Source organism: Anser anser (genome assembly GCF_964211835.1).
Source record: "Anser anser genome assembly, chromosome: 2".
In the NCBI taxonomy this organism is placed as follows: domain Eukaryota; kingdom Metazoa; phylum Chordata; class Aves; order Anseriformes; family Anatidae; genus Anser; species Anser anser.
Window position 1 is genome coordinate 130484689 of NC_139721.1, and position 25316 is coordinate 130510004.

Genomic DNA, 25316 nt, shown 5'->3' on the forward strand with positions numbered 1-25316 from the left:
CTTGGTGGGTCATAAAGATAAAAAGCAAAGGTTAAAAAGAACATTTAGAAAAGCCTTCTATCCAATTTCCATCAGAAGATACATTACTTTACATTATTCTCATAGGTATGAAGACTTAAGTGGAAGGGAATGAGCAGACTAGCTTGCAATTTAGCACTAATACACTTGATTGGTGAAATTATTTAGCTATTACCATTTCCCCTGGGGAGAAATGGTAACACACTGAACTTAATAACAAGATCTCACAAAATTCACAGTTTATGGTAAAAACTTCAGTCCTTTCATAAATGACTTTGTCTGCACCTTCAGCAAGCTTATCTTCCTTCTCACTGTATTTCTAGGAGAAAAGATATTTTCCATACAACAGAACCAGTTTTCACAAAGACGAGTGATTATCTTGTGCTTGTTTACATAAATAGTATGTACTCATGTCTAGTTAGTCTGCCAGTCCACTCTCAAAACTTTTTTCATAATATATACAGTGTTTGATAAGGACAAATTGGACATTCCATTTAAACTGCATACAGACCAACATGAACCTTCATTTCTAACTTGATTGTTTTTTTTTAAGTCTTGGACACGTTTTATTAATGTTTTTCAATTTCAAGAACCTCTGATTTATTTTTTTTTCTTCTACTCACCAGTAGAAGCAGTGTCAGAATACTGAAAAAAAAAAAAGTCTTTGCAATATCCAATTGTTAAGATTATCAGATGCCTTGCAAAAGCCTTTTTTTTTTTTTCCATGATAATTGGCTGGAAGGTCTGATCCTGATAAATGATATGCTCATCAATGACTACCAGTTAGTCAAGCCTATTATTTAGTACATCACCAAATGCAAATTTTGAAGTATTAAATCTCGCTCAGAACTGGGAATAACTTAGGAAAACACTAAAGGATTTATATAATAATATTGTTTAGAGATATTTATCCAAACCAAAGCATGCTTTTAGCTCATCTGAGATGTGTTCAACTTGCATGGTTTTTATACCCAAAGAAAAAAGATCTGCTGCCTTTGTTACTAAAAGAAAATCAAAGATAGGAGTTTTAGCAAACTTGGATCATTCTCTCCACCTATTATGATTTATGTTTTACCTCATTTCCTAAAAGGGCGTTTATGCAGGCTTCAGATGCATCACAGATGGCAGTAAGGTCATGTCCTCCCTCCAGTGCCAGCACAACACGGCCATCGGCTAGCTTCAGCAATTGCTTGGTTAGGTGACCAAAACCTATTATTCAAATACAGTAGTGCAAATAATTAAAGCAGAACAGATATTACTGGCATATTTCACATCTGCTGTGTAAGAATGTAGAAAGCTCAAAGATATTGCACAGGGTGCATGGGATATATTTAGTCCAGTATCCTGTTTCTGACTATGGCTCACACCAGATGCTTTGGAGTTAGGTATATGGAATTTTGTATGAGGCAGATGTGAGATAATGTCCTTCATGCTGATCTTTAATAGCTGGAGATTAGTTGAAACATGAGGTTGCCTCTCCCTTTGTAACATTATTAACCACTGTCACTCCAGATTCTCGTCTCATTTGCACATCAATGTAACAAATAACCATGTTATTTAGATATAGATAACACAATCCTGGTCAGTCATGGCATTGACATGGCATGACAAATAACGTTTGTAGTTAAGCTATTATATAGTTAAAAATAATTGTATTTTTCAAATGAGATAATGAAATTTTTGTTTACAGCTTGCTTCTTTGTATTTGGTCTTTGAGTCTAATATACAGCCGTGGAGTGAAAAATAGTGCAAACATGTCACATCTTAGCTCCATTTTGTAAGTGTTTTAGAAACAACACTAAGAACTGGATCACTTTTTTGATTCAAAGTTTTGGTATAAGATGAAACTGTCCAGCATTTCAGTGTATCTCTACCAGTGTTGCTCGCTACTGCCCCACAACGTTCTAAGCAATTCTGCATCACAGTCAGAAATGATGGTACTCCATTTTCAATGGTGATCTATAACTACAAAACTATTGCCACAAAGTTTTCATCTGTGATTCAAGTAAAAATAATTTATTTGACTTTTAATGACAAAACAAATTACATGAACAAATGCTAATTTGGAGAGAAGAGAAATTTCAAGTTTTGTGTTGGTTTCCCAGAACAGCTGTTGTTTGTTTTTGTTACTCACTCCTTTAAGTGAGAAATGATAAGTAAAGCTTTGAAACTACTGAAGTTAAATACCCATCACATGTTCTTAACTGTTCTACTTGGCCTGGTTTAGTTGCTCTACTGATGGCCATCACTACTCATTCCAGTGCATTTCATAGTCTTAAATAAAGCACTTTGAAAATACCTGCTAAAATCTGTGGTTCTTTAAAGACAGGAAAATCACCACCTTTTTTTTTTCATGTTCTAGTGAAGAAGGTCACCAAATATTCAAAAAAACAAAAATTACAAGCATATTTTCCAAAGAAATTTTCCAGGACAAACTTAAGGTTTGATCTGGAAAACAAGTAAATGCACAATTAGTTCAATTTACATCTTAGGACTCTGTTAAGCCTGAAGACAACTGTTTTTAGAACAGGAACTTTAATGATACCAGATTTAGTTTAGTTATTCTGTCAAAAAGAGAAAGAGAAGGAAAAAGAAAAGAAAAAGAAAAAGAAAAGAAAAAGAAAAAGAAAAAGAAGAAGCAGAAGCAGAAGAAGAAAAAGAAAAAGAAAAAGAAAAAGAAAAAGAAAAAGAAAAAGAAAAAGAAAAAGAAAAAGAAAAAGAAAAAGAAAAAGAAAAAGAAAAAGAAAAAGAAAAAGAAAAAGAAAAAGAAAAAGAAAAAGAAAAAGAAAAAGAAAAAAAGAAAAAGAAAAAGAAAAAGAAAAAGAAAAAGAAAAAGAAAGAAAGAGAAAGAGAAAGAGAAAGAAAAAAAAGATACAAAAACAAACCAAAAAAGGAAAGAGAAGAATGAAAAGAAAAAAGAAAAAAAGAAAGATCTATTTGTCACTTAATCTATAGATGATCACAGAACACTTAGGGTGAAATATTGTTTCCTTAAACCACTCCACAATCTTCAGTACCGTCTAAGAACTGCGGTTTTGATTCTACCAAAGTAACTACACCATGGTTCAAATTACATACAGGGTTGAAAAACAAATAAAATCTTAAACTCTCATTTAAGCTCAACCTTTCTTCATGAAAAAAAACAAAGCCTCTCTACAAAAGACTGAATTTAGACAGGATAATAAAAGTGAAGGAAGGAGTGGAATGAGGATAACCTTTGATCTTTAGCCAATTTCTACTTTCTTTTACCTACAGGATTTATTTCTGTCTGCATGTTACACATGTGATCTTCAGATTCATAACAAGAGAGTGCCAGCAGCATAAAGTGAGTCGTACATACAGCATTTAAAGGAAATGAAGAATGAACAGGCACAGACTCCCCACATCTACAAACTCTACAACCCACTCCTAGGCTCTGTGAGAAATCCAACAGCACTTTTAAGCACTGTCATCCTGACATCACAGAGCTTCTGTGAAAAAGGGAAAGATCTTCCCTATTTTCCCTGCACATTTTGAAAATATTATGTGACTAAATGCTGCTGCAGCCACACCATAATTTTTTGGATTATGTGTGGCAATAAATGTAAAGACTGTCTCAGTGGCTTTTTCTTCTTTTAGACAACCATACAAAATATATCTCATAGCCATTGTAATGTTAATTTGTCTGCTTGCTTTCCTAATAATTCTCCTAGTATCAATGTTATAATAATCATTACTGGCTGTGTGGGGATATATGCAATGAGCCACACAGAAAGTATCTTTCCCAACACAAATCACAGTAACAAAACAAAACAAAAACAAAACAAACAAACAAAAAAATGTTGCCAAACCAAATCAGCATGATGGGGTCTTTTCTTCAGTATAAATACCCCAAGACAGTAAAGGTATCTTGCTAGGAAGGGAGGAAATAACTTTAGCCAACAGTACCAATGTTGCCTGAGACTGAATGAGTTATGGAAATTCTTAACAAAGAAACTTGGATTCTGTGTCACTGCAGCAACCTAGGAAAGATATTAGCTTCCTCAAGGAAATCCCCTGGAGCACAGAAGTAACAAAATGGAAAGAAAGGAATCCCAGTCAAGTAATGGTTTTAAGATGGACTATAGTTCATGCCAAATAATTAAGGAAAACAAGAAGAAAATAGTAACAAGCACCATGAAAAGAAGTAGTCATCTCCCCTGATAAAAGGAGATTAAGCACATATTTGACGCCCCACTGAACAACTCTAAGGCAAAAAAGCAGTCAGATAAGCATGCAGTATCGCGTATCTTCCAATTCACATGGATTTCTAGAAATCAGCAGAAATTCTTGGCCCTTCTACTCTGCCTGCTGACAAAGATGCCAGCTATAATGCTGGCTTTAAAAGATCATTTCAGTTTGGATTTGCCATATTCTAAAACTGTATGGGTTTGCTCTGGTGCATAAGAATTACAGATTAGTGACATTTTATAAAAACATAAGAAGGTTCAGATATAAAGTAGAAAGTCATGTTAAAACACCAGCACTTGATTTTCAGACCAGCCTGAAATGGGCATCCTTTCTTTGAGGATTCAATTTGTCCACACGGCTGCCTTTGGGCCATTTACAATCTGAGTACTGGCTCAATGACAGACACCTACCACTCAAGGTTTGAAATAGCCTTAGGAGCATCCACAATTATTTGTGTCCATGAGCATGAGTACAAATGTCACACTATTTAAAGAATATATATAGTATTTCCAATCATTTCAGTCAATAAGTGAGAAAATATTATACATACGGGGTATTTTTCAAATCTTCTTGTAAATGTGCTCAGTGATACTGCACTTCAGAGAAGTAGCACTTTTTTTTTTTTTTACAATTATGCTCTTGCAGTGCACCAGGAAATTGTGAGCATGGTTTTGTGCCAGCATTTATTTTCAGGTATGTTTTTTATAATTTAAATATTAAAAGTGCCTGTTTCCTTTGCATATATTTATTCATCCAGGGCAGAATTTGCAAAAGCACTTAATATTGACTTGCTATGATCCTTGTAAATACAGTGAAAAACCTCTGATTTACACAAGAAACAGCAATAAAACACTATTCTGAATGTTCTATATGAACTATTTCTGAAAATCTCACTCGCCAGTTGGTTTGCTTTTTGCTGACAAAAAAGTAGCATGTATGAACAACTGTACACCTAAGCAAAAAATGAAGAGCATATTAAAACTGAGATCATTATAAGACACTATCTAAATATGAAGAGGAGAAGATGCTGCAAGATCCTCTTGGAATAATGCAGTTGTGTGTATTATATACAGAAGTCAGAAAAAAGTCAGAAAAAATATTTTAAAATATCTGGATACTTTACAGTACTAACAAATTTACTAATGTGCCAAATTTACAATAACCTTTGAGAAATAATGCTATTAATGCTTTTCTTTCTGAGTTCTTATTTACCAACTTGATACAATTTTCCAAGAGCCAGATTTGCTTCTATGCCCCCTGAATCCATGTAATTGTGGCAGCAGCCAACACTCTATTCATGGTTACAAACTGCATCAATCATCTAAGTACCATATTGCATTCAAATAATGCATTAACAGACATATACTCATAAACTTTGAGTGGCATAACTAAATTATTTTACTGCAGATTGCAAATCATGAATTTTCCTTTCTAGTAGACAACTTGAACGTCTGTGTTATTGGGCATTGTTATGCATTAGAGAATTACACAGTATATGAGCTGTTATCTACTGATCTTTGAAGTGAAAATATAAACTTTTAAAACAAAAACATAACAAGTATTCTTCAATTATACCCTTTCCCTCCTCCAATGTTATTACTGGAGGAAATACAATACTCAGCCTCATGTTAGAACATGTTCTATTGTGGTAAGGCAGAAAGAGAGAAAATTAATGCTGTATTATGCTAATAAACAAGCTGCCAGGTTGTTATTGGAGGACACAGTGTGCTGCTCACTTGAATTACCATTTAATCAAGTAAGTCAGCTTTTAGTGGACTGATGTCCCAGTTTAGCACTGAGTTCTGTTTTTTTTGGTTGCATTTTTACTTACTTATTTATTTCCTTTTGTAACAGACAGCCTCCCCATGTGCTCCCTCTAGTTTTGCCAAACAGCAAGGAATGTTTGGTGACACTTCTGCTTCATTTGACCAAAGTGGCTGGGGCACCTATATTCTACCTGGACTTACTGAAAACCAAGAAAATATGTTAAAACCTATAAAAAGAGAACCAGGAAGTATTTTAATTTTCTGTTTTTGCTTTCGGGTTATGCTTACCCTGACAACCTGAAACAGAAAGTGGTAAAGAGCAGGTAAAACACTTTTGACCCAGGCCAGTCCCCTTCAATCACAAAACCTTGGTGTGTAGTACAGCTAGATGAGGTAAAGCTAACAAATCAGAGTTTGTACATACAGCCTCATATTCTAGGAGAAACATTTGAGAAGGAAGACAACTTGTGGATGTGATCCTTTCCCCGTCCTTTTCTTAGTAGACAGGGAGGGGCCCATATAGGAGGGGTCCGCCCCAGCTGACATTGCAGCACTCCTCATTTGCAGAAACAATCATATATGCAATTCAGTTTGCCCACCACTGAATGTGCAAACACCTACCTAATGGGGTCTAAACCTGCCTCGGAAGAAGACAGACCCCTTCCCTCTCCCTCGCTGCACGTAAGGAGAGCAGATGTCTCCCGCACGGTCGTTCTGGGTGACAGCAGCCTGAGCTGAGCAGAGCCATAGCACTGGCCCTTGCTCAGGGGAGGCGGCTCCTGCAAAAACGAGGACACGTCAACAACCAAAAGGCTGGCAAGGCTCTGGGGTTATGGAGAAAGCCTCAGCAAGTCTCCTGCTGCAGCAGGGCCCCAACAGCTCTTTCAGCTTCAGCATCTTAAAAGCTACAATCTGACCCTAAATTACAGGCAGAGTTCTGGTGAGCTCCTTTGGCTATTCGGAGCAGCCTTGAGAGGAATACACCCAAAACACAAAAACTCCACAGTCTCTATCCTGGACCTCCAAGCATGTATTTAACTATTATTTACCATTTAATCATGTCATTACTCTCTAATTTACTTGAGAATGTGTTTTCCTCTCATTAAAACTGTTGCGATGATTGCTGCCAAAAGTCTACCCACCAGTGTTCTGCGCTCCATCCCTGTGGTTCCTTCGTGACTATTTGATTAATTTTCATTGATATTCTTCCAACAATAGCATCTAAAATTAACTGGATCAGTTTTTACATAACTTCCTGAGTCATCAGGCTACGTGTCCTAAATAAATACATCCATACAGGAGTCAAATGATAATTTACCCTTCCAGCACTGGCAGGAGCTAGAACATTTTGCAAAACTTGTCTTCTGTGATAAGAAAAGACATTTTATTCTCAGGTCTTAATTCTGTACCTTTTATTCAATCAAAACTTCATTTGGATTAAGTCAGAGGCTTGATTCAGTTGGCAGGATGCGGCCCTGAGTGAGGGGAAAAGGGAGATTTTAAAGCCAAATATATTCTTATGAAAAACATTTTCCGAATGGCTGAAATTATGAATGTTAGTGCTAGGATACCTGAATTTAAATGGTAAAGACCTGGCCTCCAGGCATTAGCTGCTGATTTCTTGCTTTTAATTCCAGAGAAGGAAGCTCAGTAACACTTTAAATTACATGTCTTAAGAAGGCATTTAATTTAGATTAAATTAGACAGTAATTGTACGTTAAATAAATACCAATGGTCCCAGAAACACATTTTTTATGGATTAACAATTTATGTAATAGATGTTTTTATTGCATGCCTGTTAGTTCTACAGTAATATGTTTTTCATAATTAGCTGTTCTTGAGCTGCTACACTGAACATAACTTATTAAATATCTATTATATACTTACTCAAGGATGCATAGAATGTCTCTTCAAAAGACAAATAATGCAAATTTGTCACATTACAGGGTAGAGCTATCTTGCCAATGCTGAGTACGATGGTCTAGGCACACAGGTATCCAAGTGGGTCCCATAGTCCATTGCATTTGTTCAGTCATCCAGGAAGAAGGCATTTGTATACCTCCACCATACATACAACAGCAGCACTACCCATCTGACAAAATGTTCTTCAGAGAAAACACGTGTAGGAAGAATCTTCCCCTGAACTCTTCTCCCAGCTTATTTATACCAAAAAAAAAAAAAAAAAAACAGACAGGATTTCTTTTGTGTTTTGTATTATCAAATAACAGGGATTCAGAATCCTCCAGGAAAGGTCACAGTAGTGTACAAAATAATGACTATGTTTTTAAAGCTATTGTAGTGCTGTCATGTGGATTCAGAGGGAAAAAATTCAACCACAAATTTCAACTGCCAGAGTTGAAAGCAGGAGATTTTGGATATTCCCAGAACTGGTTGGATGTTTTTAGGCCTGTTCTTACTAGGTATTTGCTCCATGACTTCCTTTCTTCTTGATTTCCTCATATTCTCTTCATCTCTGTCCTGTCTCACACCTGGCCCAAGTAATAACTTCTCCCCTCTCCTGCCATCCTCCCCCTTTTTCATTTTGCTTCCCACATAGCAAATCCCCTACTCAGTAAAGCTGGACAGGAAGCAAGATTATCCATCCCAGTGAGTTTTTCAATGTTTTTTCCAGGAACACGTAGCTGTTCTGCATAAGAAAGCTGAAGCCAAGAGGGAAAATGCAGAATTGCAGACAACAAGGTAGCGTGTCAGAAACTCAGATTCACATCTCTGAATCAGGCTGTTGCTGCATCTGAAGGGTGGAGGTTCCCTTCTTTGTGGGCTTTGGGGGTTTTTATTTTACTTTATTTTTTCTGAAAAGACCTTAAAAATCTCTCAAAAGGGATTCTGTGTGTATAGTCTAATCAGACTGATAATTATCATCTTAAAATCTGGCCCACATACTGTCATATCTGCCAAGCCGATTGCAGGTGGTAGCATTGATACCATTATAGCTTCCTCCAAATCTGGTCAAGTTGCTCAACTTAAACTGATATACAATATATGCATCTGATGTTACAACTTACAGATGATTATATCTCCAAATCTGAGTTCAGACTCAGCAAGAAGTTGGCTCAAAAACAAGACATCTGATAAAAATAAATAAATAATTCCAAGTGTGAGAAATCTGTTTCATTCACAACGGAATGAAAATCAGATACTACTATTGACTACTATTAAATCAGTAAGCTTGATTAAGTTTGGAGAAGGTTATTATAATGCTACTGCCTATAACTTGAAATATTTTTAAAATACATAGGGCAAAGCTTCTTCTCTTACAAATAAGTATAGCTGAAATATGGGCACAGAGTTATGACCAAAAACAATCTGATGGGAATATCTAGATTTATATTTTTTTAACTGATGAAAAGTCAAGTCAGTTAATTTTGAATTGACCCAAGAGACTAACACAAAGGATCTGATTTAAAGCTCATCACTCAGAAGCTGAGAACTGACTGCCATTTTCTGAAGATGGTCTACAAAATTCTGCCAAGAAAAGCAGCATGGATTAAACGATCTTTCCAACATACACAGTTTCTCTGAGTCTAAAAATTAAGGCTCTCACTTTATTTGCAGTCGTTTACTGACCCTGCCACATCAACACAGCACATTAAATTAAGGCTAAGTTGCTTAGCCAGTGTTAATCAGCATATGCCATAATCTAAGGACTTGGCCTCCAGATGTGGATCATTCATCATTGCAAGATGAGGGACATAGATACAATAAGCGTATCAGGGATGGGTTCTTGTACATGGAAAGACTTGAGGTAAATACTAGACTTCCTGACCAGTTTGGCATCAAGTCTCCTGGTGAACTCAATATTACTATCAGAGGTCTAACGCCCCTCAGGATTTGGATCACATTGTTTAATAAACATCATTTTATAATATCAGGAGGAAATAAGGCAGTGCATTTCTAAGGGATTATTGTACATCTCGAGTAGTTACTTTCCTTCTGGCCTTGTGCCTGTTAACCCCACCTGACACATGCTATAATCACTAAGAAATGCACTGCCTGTCACCACTTATTGAAAAGGTAATGTGTAAAACTCACTAAAGGAAATGGTATTAAAACTAGGTTTGGGGTCTGACTCCTTACAGCCTTCTGATTAATTGCAATTTCCAAATAAAATACATTGAGCAACTTTCTATTATGCTGTTCTATTACAAAAACATGTAAGAATAAAGGATGTGATTTCAACCCGTACAAAAGCCCCTTTGTCTCTTTTCATGCTAAAAAAAGGACACTAAGATGCCTTGAAATGGCAGGTAAAACCCCACAGACTAAAAGAAAATGTAGCTAACATCGGAATGACATAGGTGGCTCCACACAGCCTCCTTTCCGAATGGAGAAGTCATGTCAGAGCCTTGTCACACATGTTATTAGACAGCAGACTTTGCAAGAGCCATAAGCCATAAGCTGCTGGGAAAAAAAAAGAAAAAAAAAAAAAAAGGTGGCACAGAATTATACGGGCCTCAAGTGGAGGCAGAACTGACGTCACTCCATTCTGATGCACAGGAGGTGAAAATATGCAGAAAATATTTTTATTTGCTGTTTCCCAGAATGAAATATGATTCATCCTCATCACAGATATGTAAAATTTTTAAAGCATTATTGCAAAGATGTTCCATTTTTTTTTTCTTTTTTCCCCATTTTGTAAGCATTAGGGCCAGATTCAGTTGCTGGATGAAAAAGAGGGATTCGTGTACAATTAAAACTGTGTTCTGGTACAATGTTGATTGGAATGGGATTGGCCTCAGTTTCCTCAGAACATGTTCCCACTGCATACACATGCGAGAGTAAAACCTTTCTTTAGAATATCTCATCAATGTCCTTCCAGTCTTCTGAAATATGCTTCTCAGAAAAAGCCCTTCTGTGAGCTTCTGCAGCCAAACACTAAACTATAAATTACTGCTTGAGAACCAACCAGAAACTCTCATGGACTTCTTCACACAGTGGTTTTCTACCTTTTCTTCAGTAAACTTCAAGCACGGAGTGAAAACTACTTTCAGGCAGCCGAGCAGTCAGGGAATACTACTTTCTGGGTTTGTGCAGAGTGAAGAGCAGAATCACTCAGGAATTACCTGATTCTGTAGGATCTGTAGATAAGCAAATGGCCATTATTTCTCCTGTTACCATAGCATGACAACAGTATCAAGGGAAGCTGGCAGACATAATCTTCATTGAACAACAGACACATCAAGACAAACAATGACATTTCTGTGCTATATTCTGACATAAACCCAGCCAGCTAATGCAAAGGTAATTTGAGGACTCCAGATGTTGTTGCAGCTGCATTACCAAAGTCATCTTAGTCATTCTTCTTAAAAGAGGGAAGTTCAAAATAGGGCAAAAATCATTCACTCAGTGTTAAGAGACTTTCTTGAGCAACATCGGCAATTTCTTCTTCAAGAGAAAACAGTATATTGGCTTTTCTAAATGCAGATGCTGAAAATCTACAAGAATAGCTACTGTTTCTCCCTGCAGAGTTTTAACTACTACAAGTAAAATAACCTGCTGTCAGAGCCCAAAACTCCCTAGCGGCACCCGAAAATTAGCAAACAACATATACCAAACATCAGGATTGCATTTATTCTTCCTTCTGACAAAGCTGAAGAATCACAGCAGCTGAAAGCTTGGGAAAAATTATACAAACATCATAGCAAAGCCACTTACAAACCTCTGACAACAAAGGTGTTTAATTGCCTCTCTACAGATAAATAAAGAAGCTCTACAAGGAAAAATATCAAATTGAGAAGTGCTCCACTCACCAGAGTGTGTAGTCATCACTCCAGCAGAAAAGGATGCACTTTTTAGTAATTCTCAGCTTTGGCCAAACTGCTGATTTCATTTCATAAAAGACTTGGTAATGAATCAAATTTCAATCATCTTCCCACTGTTACCTAATTTTTATAGCTGGATACTATGTTAGATTGAATTAGTTAATTCATAGTAATTATATAATAGAAAGAAAGATGAAAGAAAACAAAATATGAGACATGGGAGAGTTGGGAAAATAATAATATTGTTTGTTGGGTCAATGAAAATGACTGTTACCAAATAAGATAAGTACATTTTTGTGACTAAAAGAAAATATAGGCATAGAAAGGAAATTACTGGTTGTCTGAATGGATGAACAAGAACAAAAATTAATATGAATATGCAATTGAACAGTGTCAAGGAATTAGATTTTCTAATAACCATCAGTAATGGTCAGAAATTAAACAGAACAAAGAAAGTTTATGCCCTTATTTCTGCAGATAACACACAGCATTTCTGAATTCTTCTCCAGGGATATACTTTCACATCCTTTGTACACAGAGGAAGATGAGACAGTCCTACAGTTATATTAACATGGAAATGATTCAGATTTTGTCTGCAGTGAACTCTGGATTGCTCAGTGACCAGCTGCCAACTTAGCCAAGGTCTAAACATAGGCAGCTGGCACTGAATTGAAAATAAATTGCATTCCATGTGACAGCTTTATATGTGTAGGCAAAAGTGGTACTGATAACACCCTGAGCAAATACGGTGAAGACACATTTAAATAAGCAGGTATTTGATAACAAGATAGTCTGCCTGGGAATTATCACATCATTTGCCCTTTATTGAGACATACTGTCAGATGGTCTCAGAGAAAAAAAAATCTGAAGTAATCTCATGGCTACAATGCATTTATACTTCTTGAATTGTGAGCTAAATTTGACCAAGGGTAAAATTTCTCTTCTTCTAATCACAGTAAAATAAGTTTAGAAATTGTGAATAAAATCCACATTAAAGTTCAAACATATACTTGGAGATCCACGTTTTATCAGTCAGAACAGATTTCATTATGAATACACAAGCATTTGGTATCACCTGGACTCAAAGAGTCAATAGCAGTTGTTTTTTCTAATCTTTAAACTACTTTCATGTCTTTCCAGACTATGTCTTATTCCAGTGGGTCATCATAAGTAAACTACCTGTTTATACATACAAATTTTTAGAGGCAGGGGAAAGGGTAGCTTTTGCCCCCTTCTATACGATGTGTGACTGTCTCAAGATGATAAGTGCCAGCATAGACCTAGCCCAGCTTGGAACAGCTCAAAGACAGCCTGGAAGGCTTTTTAATGATTATCACAAACAAAAAGCTTTTGTTTCCTTTCCCACATACCCATTGTGAACTTACAATGTGAAAGTTACATATTTATTATAACATTTACCAGGACTTGTACTCAGCTCCAAATAGAAAACCTGGCTGGGGACAAGTACTTGCTGGTAGGCAAAGGAAGAACACATTTCCAAATTGAAGATGACTTCTACTGGTGGTAGCTACTAAGAAAACACACTTCTTTAGTACTAAAATCTATACAATTCCACATTCCTGGATGTTGCCTCCTTATTCAGGAGGTATGAAGCCCATATTTCCTGAATGTGCAACTAGAAGGGCTCATACAGGTGTAAGTGGTGGCAGGCAGAGGAGGATGTAAAAAAAAAACAAAACAAAACAACAACAACAACAACGAACAGGGTTGATTTTTTTTTTTTTTTTTTCATTCTATCCTGTTTTGCTTGTCCAAGAAGCAGGCAGGAACAGTCCTTGTGACCCCTTAAGACCAGGATATTTTTATTTCTTGTACATGCTACAGTGGACCTTCCTGTATCCTTACCATGTCTAGAAATGCTCTGGAGAAATTTGTTTCAAGGTGACTATTATCTGTTCTATGGCACCCTATACAGTGCATATAATTTAATATTTGGATCCGAGCTCTGTCTGAATTTCTGTCTGTGGCTTTTTGCAGGCAGTTGCGTTGTGTAAATGGTAAATAATTATCTTTGACTTGATAGCTGATTTTACATATTGGATTATCAGAAAAATAAACATTTTAAAAGATTAACTTTTTTAAAAGATTCAGATTACATTTTATTTAATCTGAAATAAAGACAAAAGAAACAAGAAATCTAAAGCTCCCCAGTGCCATTTTTGCATCAACTACTTTTAAGAATAGTGCTCATGTTCTTTAAAGTTGTTTTTCATTATAGAAAAGAGGCTAATGGAAAAAAATAATCGTATACACACAAGAAAAGTAGAGGAACATTTATTTCCTCTGCTTTTTAGATTTAGGCAGAAACTTTGAAATTAGTTAGCATTTGTTGCTGTGTTATGGTTACTTTCTGAATCTGTCACCCTCTATACTGATAAAAGCAAAGGTCCAGAATAGTAGATGTTCACTTAGTTAATAACTCTATCTTAAAGCATATGCAAAAGGAGTCTATTGTGCAAGCAATCATAAATCTCACTTGGCCTAACTTAGACCAATTGACCTTATAACCCAAATAATGTTCCTTTGTGCATGGTTTTTATATGCAATTTCTAGATTTACTGTTTCAAAGAAAAAGTGTGTAAACATTTTCAGCTGAGCCTAAATTGAGCAACTCATTCATCCTACAGCTGGCTGAAAGTTTGAGCCAAACTGGTAAATTTATTCTGGAAAGAGCCTCTATTGATGCTTCTTTCAGTGGATCCAGATTCAAATTTTTCATCTGTGCATTTTCACATGCCACTGATATCTTAATTAGGAATGAAATGAGGAAAAGAGAAAAGACATATATTAGCAGTTCATTGGACAGGAGAGAACATAATAGGAAAAGGTAATGACACTTTGCCAGCCTGAGAGTATTCCATAGCTAGTCATCAGAGGATTGTTGCAAATAAAAAATTCTGAGAACTTCTTGAAGAAAAAGGCACAAGAAAAAAAAAATAGGCAACATAAATGTAGCTTCTATTTTCTCCTTCTGTAATTATCCAAACTCTTTATATTTCCTTTTTCTATAAACAAAATTTCAGGTCATATTCTAATAAGTTCAACGCACAGAGCACACTTATTGCTTCTATAACTATGTTCTTCGTGACATCTATACCAAAACAGTGAAAAAGCTTTTTGCTTGATTAAAAATTGTAAACCCTTTATTGTAGAATTTACCAAAAATGAAAATGTTATCTATATTATCAACAGTGCACATTAAAAATGTCAAAGTAGCTGGCTCCAAAATGAATTCTGGCAACTTCTGAAGTGCATATGTGGGAGTTACAATGTTAGCACATAGTAAATATCCAAAGATCTGCAATTAACTCGAAGATACTCTTCAAATCTCTCGTAGGCTGGGAGACTTTTTTTGGCCACCCACTTTTGGAGAGCACTGGTACTCTGAGTCAGCTTCCAGAGGCTCCACTGGCTGTCTAAGGAATCTGTGCTTTTAATTAAGACAGCAAGGTTAAGTGCTAAAGTTAGGACAGTACACTAAGACCTTTAAAAAGGACCCAGAATGTCTCAAACTCACTGGAAGTGAGTTTGAGTCCCTGTCTTTGTATGATATAAAAGTATGGCCAGTCTTTTATGTATTATAAGAACAGAAGTATTCATAGTTCTGAAGTATTCATTATATAAGAAACTATAATTATGTAACAAACTATAATAATAATAATAGCAGTAATAATAATAGTAATAAATAATTATAAAATATAAAAATTATACAAATAATATTTTATATATTTATTTATATATAATATATATTATTTATATATAATATATTTATAAATATAATATAAAATATTATAAAAATATTTTAAAATATTATAAAAATGAATAATATATTATAATATATATAATATATAATATATAATATGATATATAGTATATATAAATAATATATATAATATAAATTATAAAAATATAAAATATATAAATAAATAAATAATAATAATATAATATAATAATAATAAATAATAATAAATTGATCAAATAGTACAGCCCTGCTTCATCTTCATAAAACTGTTTGGACATATATATTAGCATTTGCCAAATGTTACGTTTAGTTTAGAGGCTGTCTGCACACTGCTTACTTTGACTTCCTACCCATAATTATCCGTTTCTTATGGATAATTCTCAAATGATATTTTTTGAACCTTTATATATAACAGTTAAGATAATTGACAAGTAGTAAATAACCAGTTCTCTTGATCACATAAATATCCAGGAATCTTTGCAAAGAAATGCCACTATTCAGACTTCAATGAGAACATAAATCAGAGCCTGTGACTATTTCTAAATTGGAAATAAAAAGGAACAGGAGCAGGGATGGAATGAATGAGTTTTAAAAGAAAATTAAATGTTTACTAAAAAGAACAGCATTTGCATTCCTATTTACCTGGGCCACTTGCCCCTTTTGCAACCTGATAACACAAATGAGTCAATCAAAACAACTTACTAGAAGAACAACAAATGGCCATTGTAAAAGTAAATGCCAGAGGAAAAGGGACGCCACAAAGGCCCCAGTCTAGCAATTTTTTTGCAGGCAGATTTAACTGGTGTACTCTGGCCAGACACCTTTGGAGTCAGACATGCCATTTCACTTAAGGACAGAAAACAGCAAAATCAGGTCCAATGGCAGTAAAATAAAATGGAATTATAACTTGACCTTTTAGAAAGTTCATAATTTGAACAGAGAAAATTTTTGCACATTTTTTTCATGAGAATCTGCCCGCTCTTCGACCATCTTTATGAGCTAAACCAAGAATATTATTCTTTCCTGCACAGACATACTGCTTTGTTTTCATTGATTTATTCTGACTGTTGCAAAGCCTTCCAGAAAACAGTGGATAAGCTGAGAATTTATGCAACCCATATTCACCATCAGACAAATCACTGTAAAGTTTCATTTTCCCCTTGCATCTGACAAAACTGCAGGACAGCCAAATACAGGTGTTCAGATATATTCAGACAAAACTCTTTTTTCTTTCTCTCTTTTTAATATAATATTTTGTCATTTACTCTGTTGAAAACATTATGGTTGGTAAAGTAAGATCAAGCAATAATTCTAATTTTTTAAAGGCTTTAAAGCAATTTTTTGAGAAATATGGGAGTTTAGACAGCACATTTATTTAGTTTTAATTTTTGTGCTGTCATACATCAGGACTGAAGTCCTGATTTAGAACACATGCAGCTTGCCTTTGAAGTTTTGGCTGTATTTTTAACAATGGTGAAAAAGATATAAAGAAATTAAACAGCACCAAAAAGAAATCATAAAACCAGGCTTTTGTGCTCTTGATTTATATATTGTTTTTTATGTTTGTTTTAAAAAAGCTTTATCCGCAATAATCTTTCATGCGAAGCTTTGCTCTCACATACCTTTATTCATCCAACCTTTTTCTTCTACATTGACCTTTCTTTTCTCCTTCCTATCCTCCTAACTCTCTGAAGAATGTTTTCTAATTTTGACCCCTTTCACTAGCAAAAATGAGTTTATTGGAATTTTTCTGAAAACTGAAGGGGTAGAAAATACACAGTGATACACTAAACTGAGATTTTTGAATGAAAGCAATAAATAATCCAAACAAACATGGCTCCCCCATGAAGCAGTTTTATTCTTCTAGTGCTTGCTGGTCTCCCCCTTCTGTGTTGAGCATGTGCAGTGGTATACATGGTTCTTTTGGTCAACTTACACAACACTGGCATTTTCCAAGGCAATTCATGAAAGCTGATAGTTGCCGTTGTTCATTCGTTGTCCGATGTGTTGTAATGAATACAACTCAATGCCATATTTATTTGTCCTGTGGCCAGCTTTTTGCTGTTATTGCCTGCCTTTCAACTCAAAGACTAAATTTCTGAAGCAACAGCAAAAACACCACAACTGACTTTATACATTTTCTCCTCAGGTTCTTCCACTCACTGGAACATTTTAGTACGCATTAGTGTCATCTAAAGGTACTGGCATCATGTGCTGCTGCGACTAGTTTTAATTGCACGCTACCTTTGAAACATATTGAAAGTAATTTCTAGACAGGCCAAGGCCTGAAAGTGTCCAGATGTTTGAAGCAGAACGTAAAAAGCATAATTCTTAATTGTCAGCCAAATACATACATGTGCACAATACCAGTGTGTGTGTGTGTGTGTGTGTGTTTGTGTGTGTGTGTAGGATATGTGCAGGGTGTTTATGATAGCTGAGGGGGCTGGAGAAGCAGGGGCTGACAAGGGAGCTGGACTTTGTCTGACATATTGCAGGAAGGTTAACAGCTGCATATCCAAGATTTATTGGAGACCTCCTCATGGAGGTGCCATGGTATCTCTTCCTTTACCTTCACTATCCCATACCCACATGCTTCATATCTACAACCCTTCTAAAATACTACTTATTAAGAGTGAAACAATGATTGAGTTGCATGTGAGAAGCCTGTTTTGTATAAGATCTTGTTCATGGACTCATGCAAAATCACAGAATCATTAGGATGTCCTCAGAACTGACACCCTGGATTTATGTCAAAATAGTTTTTCCCAGTGAAGTGTACTGGTAAACTTATGGTAAAGACATGTCTGAATGTCTTAGTTCCACAATACCTCTCTTAAAACACACTATTAAGAGTGTAAAATTTTGACTGAAAATAGAGGGCTCTGAAGTTTATCTTATTTTAATTGAATTTCACTATCAATTTTAGCAACTCAGTTTGTGTTAATAGAATGCTTGCTTATGAATTCATTTAATTTCATTTTTAATCCATAACCTTCATAGATTTTGAAGAACATACTGCTGGTAAAGACCTTTGACTTCAACACTCACCAGGATCCTTGTCTCCTGCCTTTAGCCAAGGAAAAATTAGCTGTCTTGCCTCTGCTAGTCTACTAGGCTAACTACTGCTCAGTGTGGAGAGGGGAATCTTCCCAGGAAGATCTGTTGCACCAGCTTTTAGAAAGGTTGAATAGCTTTTCAGAATTAAACAGTTCTCTGTATTGACAGTCATAGACAAACCTAGACTTAGTAAGATGTATAGTATTCATAAAGCTAAATTAGTTTTCATTTATGGTTCTGAAAGACTCATTACATCAAGGCAAGTAAAACTTATTTTCATGTACGAAAGGTATTGTGAACAGTGTGCTGAATGAGAAGCTCCTCAGATAAATATGAAGTTAGAAACAAATGCTTTTAAATTAAGTAGACAATTCCTCTGTTAATACCTAATTAAAAATTACTCGTACTAGAGATTTTGTAGAATCATACAATCATAGAATATCCCAAGTTGGAAGGGACCCACAAGGATCATAGAGTCCAACTCCTGGGTCCCCAAAGGACCACCCAAAAATCAGACCATGTGTCTGAGAGTGTTGTCCAAATGCTTCTTGAACTCCACCAGGCTTGGTGCCATAAGTCACTTCCCTGGGGAGCCTGCTCCAGTGCCCAACCACCTTCTCAGTGAAGAACCTCTTCCTGATATCCAGCCTGAACCGACCCTGTCACAGCTTCAAACTGTTTATGGCTTTAACCTTACATTGTAGTTTACAAAATTCTGCATTCAAAGATAAATTTCTTTAATTTGAACAAGTTATATTAGCATAATAATGCATTATTAGTGTATTATGTAATCACTAGAAAATTATTTAATAAAATATGCTATACATAATAGTGCATTATAAACATATTTATAATAATGATTCATGTGTATTTTTATACAGAAATTATGGAAATGACTTAGAAATTCTGGTTGTTCTACCTGTAACATGGAAGAAGTCACATTAGCATGTCGTAGTAATAATCATTTTAGCTTGCAAGGCTATTCTTCTATGAATACCTTTTAGAATACTTCCAGATTCATAAACTTTGAAAATGATTACATGCAGACAGAGGACTTCTATTCCAAATGTGTTCCATTATTCCCAGTAATAATTCCTCAGACTACAGTTCTCCTTCTGACTCAAAGTATTTGTTATCCTATCAACCCACTTTGCACCTTGCTTTCTTCGGCTAAGACACATCAGCTCTTTTAAATTCTGCTCTGTACTTACCTCCCTCTCTCCTAATGTGTTTTTATTCCACTGTCCTTTTCTCCTTTTCCCTTGAGTATACTGGCACTTCTCTGCTAAGAACATGATAAAAACTTGGTAAATGGTATGTGTTTGCCAGGGTGGCTTTTAGATATCCCAGGAAAAAAAAAAAAAAAAGAAGAGGAATTTGGCCATTTGTCCAAGTCATTTAGAAGTAACACCACCTGGTCAAAAGAATGGCTCCAGCTAGGAAGTCTGACAGCCAGCCTTGCCATCCTCACATCTGGAATTTCCCAGGCTGAAACACAGGAAAATGTTCTCCTCATATCATCATGAATGAATTTGCTGCTCTCAAGACTTTTCTTTCAGATTCGGGATTGATTTATCTTTAAACAGTGCCACCATAAATAGCTATAGTGCTTCGAAAAGGAGACATTTGAAAAAGAGGAATGCTTTAGAGGCAGAAATTGAAGTAAATGAAAATTAAAACTCTACAGATATGCTCCAGAATGAAATCTGCACATATCAGCCTCACAAAAGTAGCAAGCGGTACAATTCATTGATCTGAAACTAACATGGAAGGTGCAGTTCAGTAACATAATGACAAAATAGTAATAAAATGAAGATTGCAGAATATTCCTTAGTAGTTAAGCAGGCCTTTCCTATGAACCTTTTTGACTGTAAAAGACAAAGGGACAGTATTATCCAATAGACTAAATTAGGTAGTTGTGTCAAGATGACAAGAGGGATGGCCAGATTTGGAAGGAAAAAATACAACAAAACAGCTTACTCAAGATGTAATTTTTGATATCTATTGTACAGTCTCAATAGATATCAATAGTCAGTATTGATATCTATATCTACTCAATAGTCAGTAGTCAGCCAAATAAAGAGCCTGCTGTTAAAAATATTGTTATTAGGTGTGAGAAGTTCTGATGCTCTGTGTATATCACGCTGTATGGCTGTATGGGTAAAGCAATCATACTATAGGTCTCCTTGATATAAGATACTTAGTTTCATTGAAATCAGTTATAAAATTTTCATGGACTATAATGAAAGAAACTTATAATATTAAACCAAAATTGAAAATTAGCGATATTTTTCTTACTTTTCCTTTCTTTTCTTTTCTTTTTTTTTAACCATAAAAGATATTTTGCAATTAGGAAACTCTCGATTAAATATTTACTCTGAATAGAAAATATTCATTTTATGTTCTAAAATTTCTCTCATGTTTCCCTTCCCTTCCCTTCCCTTCCCTTCCCTTCCCTTCCCTTCCCTTCCCTTCCCTTCCCTTCCCTTCCCTTCCCTTCCCTTCCCTTCCCTTCCCTTCCCTTCCCTTCCCTTCCCTTCCCTTCCCTTCCCTTCCCTTCCCTTCCCTTCCCTTCCCTTCCCTTCCCTTCCCTTCCCTTCCCCTCCCCTCCCCTCCCCTCCCCTCCCCTCCCCTCCCCTCCCCTCCCCCTCCCCCTCCCCCTCCCCCTCCCCCTTTCCCCTTCCCTTTCCCTTTCCCTTTCCCTTTCCCTTTCCCTTTCCCTTTCCCTTTCCCTTTCCCTTTCCCTTTCCCTTTCCCTTTCCCTTTCCCTTTCCCCTTCTTTCTTTCTTTTTTTTTTTCCCTCCATTTCCCAACTTTACTATGTCTGTGATAAAGTACTGAATTTGATCAGGCAGATCTAATTTCCCGTCCTTTTTTAAAAGCACTACATAAAAACTTATCTTCATTAAGTGCCACTGGGAGTCCAGCACCACATAACTAATCAGAGAATTCAGTAGCTTCATGTCCATGTGATGCCTCAAGTTCAAAGGGGACAAAGACATCCTGTTTGGCATTTTGTTTCACTCAAGCAATTAAAATGACACAGACTTCCTTAAGCATTTTTTAAAGTAATCGTCTATAGTCACCATCAATAACCTATGCCATTATAAAAAAAGTAGTGCCAATACTGATAATTTTCAAATTGCAATATTATTTGGAAAAAAAACAAAACAAAACAGTGATGCTCAGTGAAGTTGACGGACTGGAACTCATTGTGGATGAAACCATTTTAGATCTAATACTTTTTTCCATATCCCTTCAAGATCTTGGCTTAGTAATTTTGTTCAACTTTTGTGACCTCTATGTTTTCCCTCAAAAGGTATGCTGGGAAATTCCCAGAAGTGAGCACTGTGTGTGGGAATGTATACACCCAAAAAGGGTCAAACGAAAAAATTATACAGGTCAGTACATATGTACTGTCTTCATTTATTCTCTACAAAGCTACAGTTGATGCAGTTGACACCACTAGAAAAATAAAGTTTTTTTCACAAGGTCATATAAACATCACAATTTCTTGGATAACTCCTTTGATGTAGCATATCTGCTAATTAAATTACAAGTTTTGGAATAACATCACTTGATCAATAGATTTTATTTACTCTTTTATTTACTCTTTTTCCCAGGGCTTGATTAAGAAGATTATTTATTTGAGTGTTTGTTTGAATGAAAATTACTTATAACTTGTTCATGTTAGCTTCTGAAGTTTCACTAATACTACATTTGGCTTTATCAGTTCTACTTTTGTGCTAAGATGCCTTGAAAGAGTAGGAATAGAGATGCTACTGTTCTAAAGCTGTTTACAGCTGATTCCTGCTAAATTTATTTAGTATACAGAGCAGTCATGTTTAAACACGATTTCAAGGCAAAGCTGTTCCTCCAGTCTAGAAAATATAAAAGTGATTCCTTACTTGGAGTCAACCATAAGTTTCAACTGAAAACAAAGGAGACTACATTCCACTATTTAGAAATAAAATCGATAAAAATAATAATTGGATTTTATTTGCTGAAAGTCAGTATCTTTTCTTTTGGAAAAAAAATCTGCAAGAAACAGAAGATACTAATCTCATTTTTTCCAAGGTTTTTGTACAAATGATCCAATTTTTGACAAAAAGAAATAGCTATGCTTTTGGGTTTCATTAAAAAGAAAAAAAAAAACAGAAAGGAATTAATATGGGAATTATCTATTTAAAATATATTCATAAAATATTATTTATTATTTCTTTTTTTTAAATTGAGCATTTATTTTGGCAGCATAAAAATATTCTGGGAAAAAAAAAAAGTATTCTTCACAAACCTTGAGCATTGCTTAATAAGAAGAAAAAGATGCAGAAGAACATACACAATATGCTTAAAATACAATGACAAATTAAAACTTAAATTATGAGGCAATACATGCAAGTGCTCACCTTTTCTTACAGCCCAGTAACTGAATTAATCTCTGATATACGTAATCACATAAGGAAAATAAGTTTGAACTTAGTACTTTTATTTATGCAGGAATTTTACTGAAGGATACATTCATTACTATGGGCCACTGTTTGAGTGGTTTTGTTGTTGTGTTTCTTTTTGTTTTGTTTTGTTTTTGAGAGATTGTCAATCCATTTTAAGTAGGTAAAAAGCAGATTTAGAGACTAGCTCTCACAACCAAATTACATCTAAATGGATGCATTGTCAGATACTGAAAAAAAAACAAACAAACAAAAAAAACCTGTGGTCACAATATAGTTAGAGAACCAGTCTTTTTTTTACAAAACAGAATCTAAAGAAAAGAGATAAAAAGGCTGTGGATCAAACGAAACAGAAATATTTAATTCATGCTAACAATTACTACCATAAACAGAAAACAGGAAGTAACTGATTTTTGGTTAAATAGCAATATTTGTTGTTCTGGATACATACGTATTTTTAGTTTTCCCTTACAAACTTACAAAAGTGGGCCAGAGATCTGTCCCTTGATCCAATTTACTGTGTGTGAATCATAATCAATGATAGGGAAAAAAAGGATTCTGAAGTAAATAAATTACTACTAAATATATTTGAAATGGACTTACAGCAGAAATATTTCTTTTTCGTTCCAAGTTAATTCTACAAAACTTCAGGAAGTAGCTAAATGATTTAAATAACAGATTTCTCATTTGCATATGCATTTGAAGATTTTTTAACTTGTACTTTTGTACCCTATTAATACATACAATGCAAGGTCTGTAAACATTAACTATTTTAGTAACTCTTAATCAGGTTAGTGGAGTGGTCGAAATTAGCGCTTTTTTTAACGTACCAACGTTGGCAACTAGCAGCATTTTGTTATAGATTTCATTGTATTAAGTGTTTGCATTAAAGCCATTAGAATAAGGAGATTGCAATGGAATCTCAGTGTTCACTTGATAAAGAAACCGCTGACAGGAAAAGCTTAAAAATATGAAGGAACTGTATCCTAAGAGTTCCACAACAAAACTAACTCTGAATTGTATTTTAACAATTTGCATCACTGATATTCTACTTGTTAGGATGCAAGCATCCTCTGAGGTGCTGCATAATAAATAACTTTATGAAACTACTGCCATGAACTGATATTTCAAGTTTAATCACATGGTCAAGCATTCATATCCCTTTATCCACAATTAATTATCTTTTTATTATTTTTTTTATATATAATTTCTTTTCTTCAAGCCTTTTCTTCAAGTACTTTGAAATTCACTTTTTATATTTCATTTTATGGGTTTGCTTGATTAAAAACAACACAACAGCAACTAAGACAATTGCCTGTAATCAAAGCTTAAATACCAAGAAAATCTCTTCAGATCAGTGAAGAATTGCTGGTGCTGATATCAGTCAGGCCCGAGTGTACTTGATACTGTGATACTGTGAAAAAGATGAGTTTGCAGACCAAAAAAACAGATGGCCCCTTATCACCCCATGGGGCTAAACACACAAGAGCAAACTTCAGAGACGCCTTACCTTTACCCTGTCTGTCCCTATCAGGAGAGACTGTTATATTAAGGGTTATTGCCTCTCTAGCCCTCCCTGTGATTAGCTTTTGAAGTCCATGGCCAAGAGGCCAGTGTGAGAATATCACCCTAGATAAGAGGTGTTTGCTCTGTGAAATATTCAGGACAGGAATCCATGGACCTCATGATAGTTCAGCAGGGAACCACAAACTCAAGCTAATATCTTCTAATCCCCTGTTGGTTTGAGAACTACCCACCATAAAAAGCATAACTGGCTGTTTGTTTGTGCAGGCAAGAGATAACATCTTAAAGTTACAGTCTGCCTTAAGTAGTAGGGATGTGAAGCCCAAAGAAGTGAACCATCCAAGCTCATAATCAAAATTGTGTGTGCTCCCTTCTTCTCTGCCTAATGAGATGTAAACATTTTGGCTGGTGTCTCTTTTGAAAGATATTAATCAAATATATTGGTTAGAAATCACAAAGGATAGTCCGGTCTGCAAATTACATGTCTTCTTTTATGGCATTCTGAAGCTGTGAACAATATGTTAAAAATTTTCCCATGGCGCAACCAAGTAAATACTTGTGGTGCATTTCTATTTATTACAGAGAATAGTTAAATTCTAAGACATAAATCATGCTCTCCTACTAAAGCTTTACAAATTCCCAAAGACAAGCCTAATTCCCAATGCAACGATGCTATAAAAGATCAGACACTTTGTTATGGAGAAATCCACATTTGGAGATGTCTTTCAACAATTTTCTCTCAGGACCC

The 25316-nt window shown here is 35.3% G+C and overlaps 1 protein-coding gene across 2 annotated transcripts in view; it reads right to left on the reverse strand.

The window, feature by feature from the left end:
* Window positions 1–25316, reverse strand: part of HDAC9 (histone deacetylase 9) — a 479837-nt gene that overhangs the window by 30389 nt on the left and 424132 nt on the right. For both annotated transcript variants that reach the window (XM_083825978.1, XM_083825977.1), the window contains one exon: window positions 1094–1227. In XM_083825978.1, coding sequence (XP_083682104.1) covers window positions 1094–1227 — 134 coding nt within the window. The remainder of the gene's footprint in view (window positions 1–1093; window positions 1228–25316) is intronic.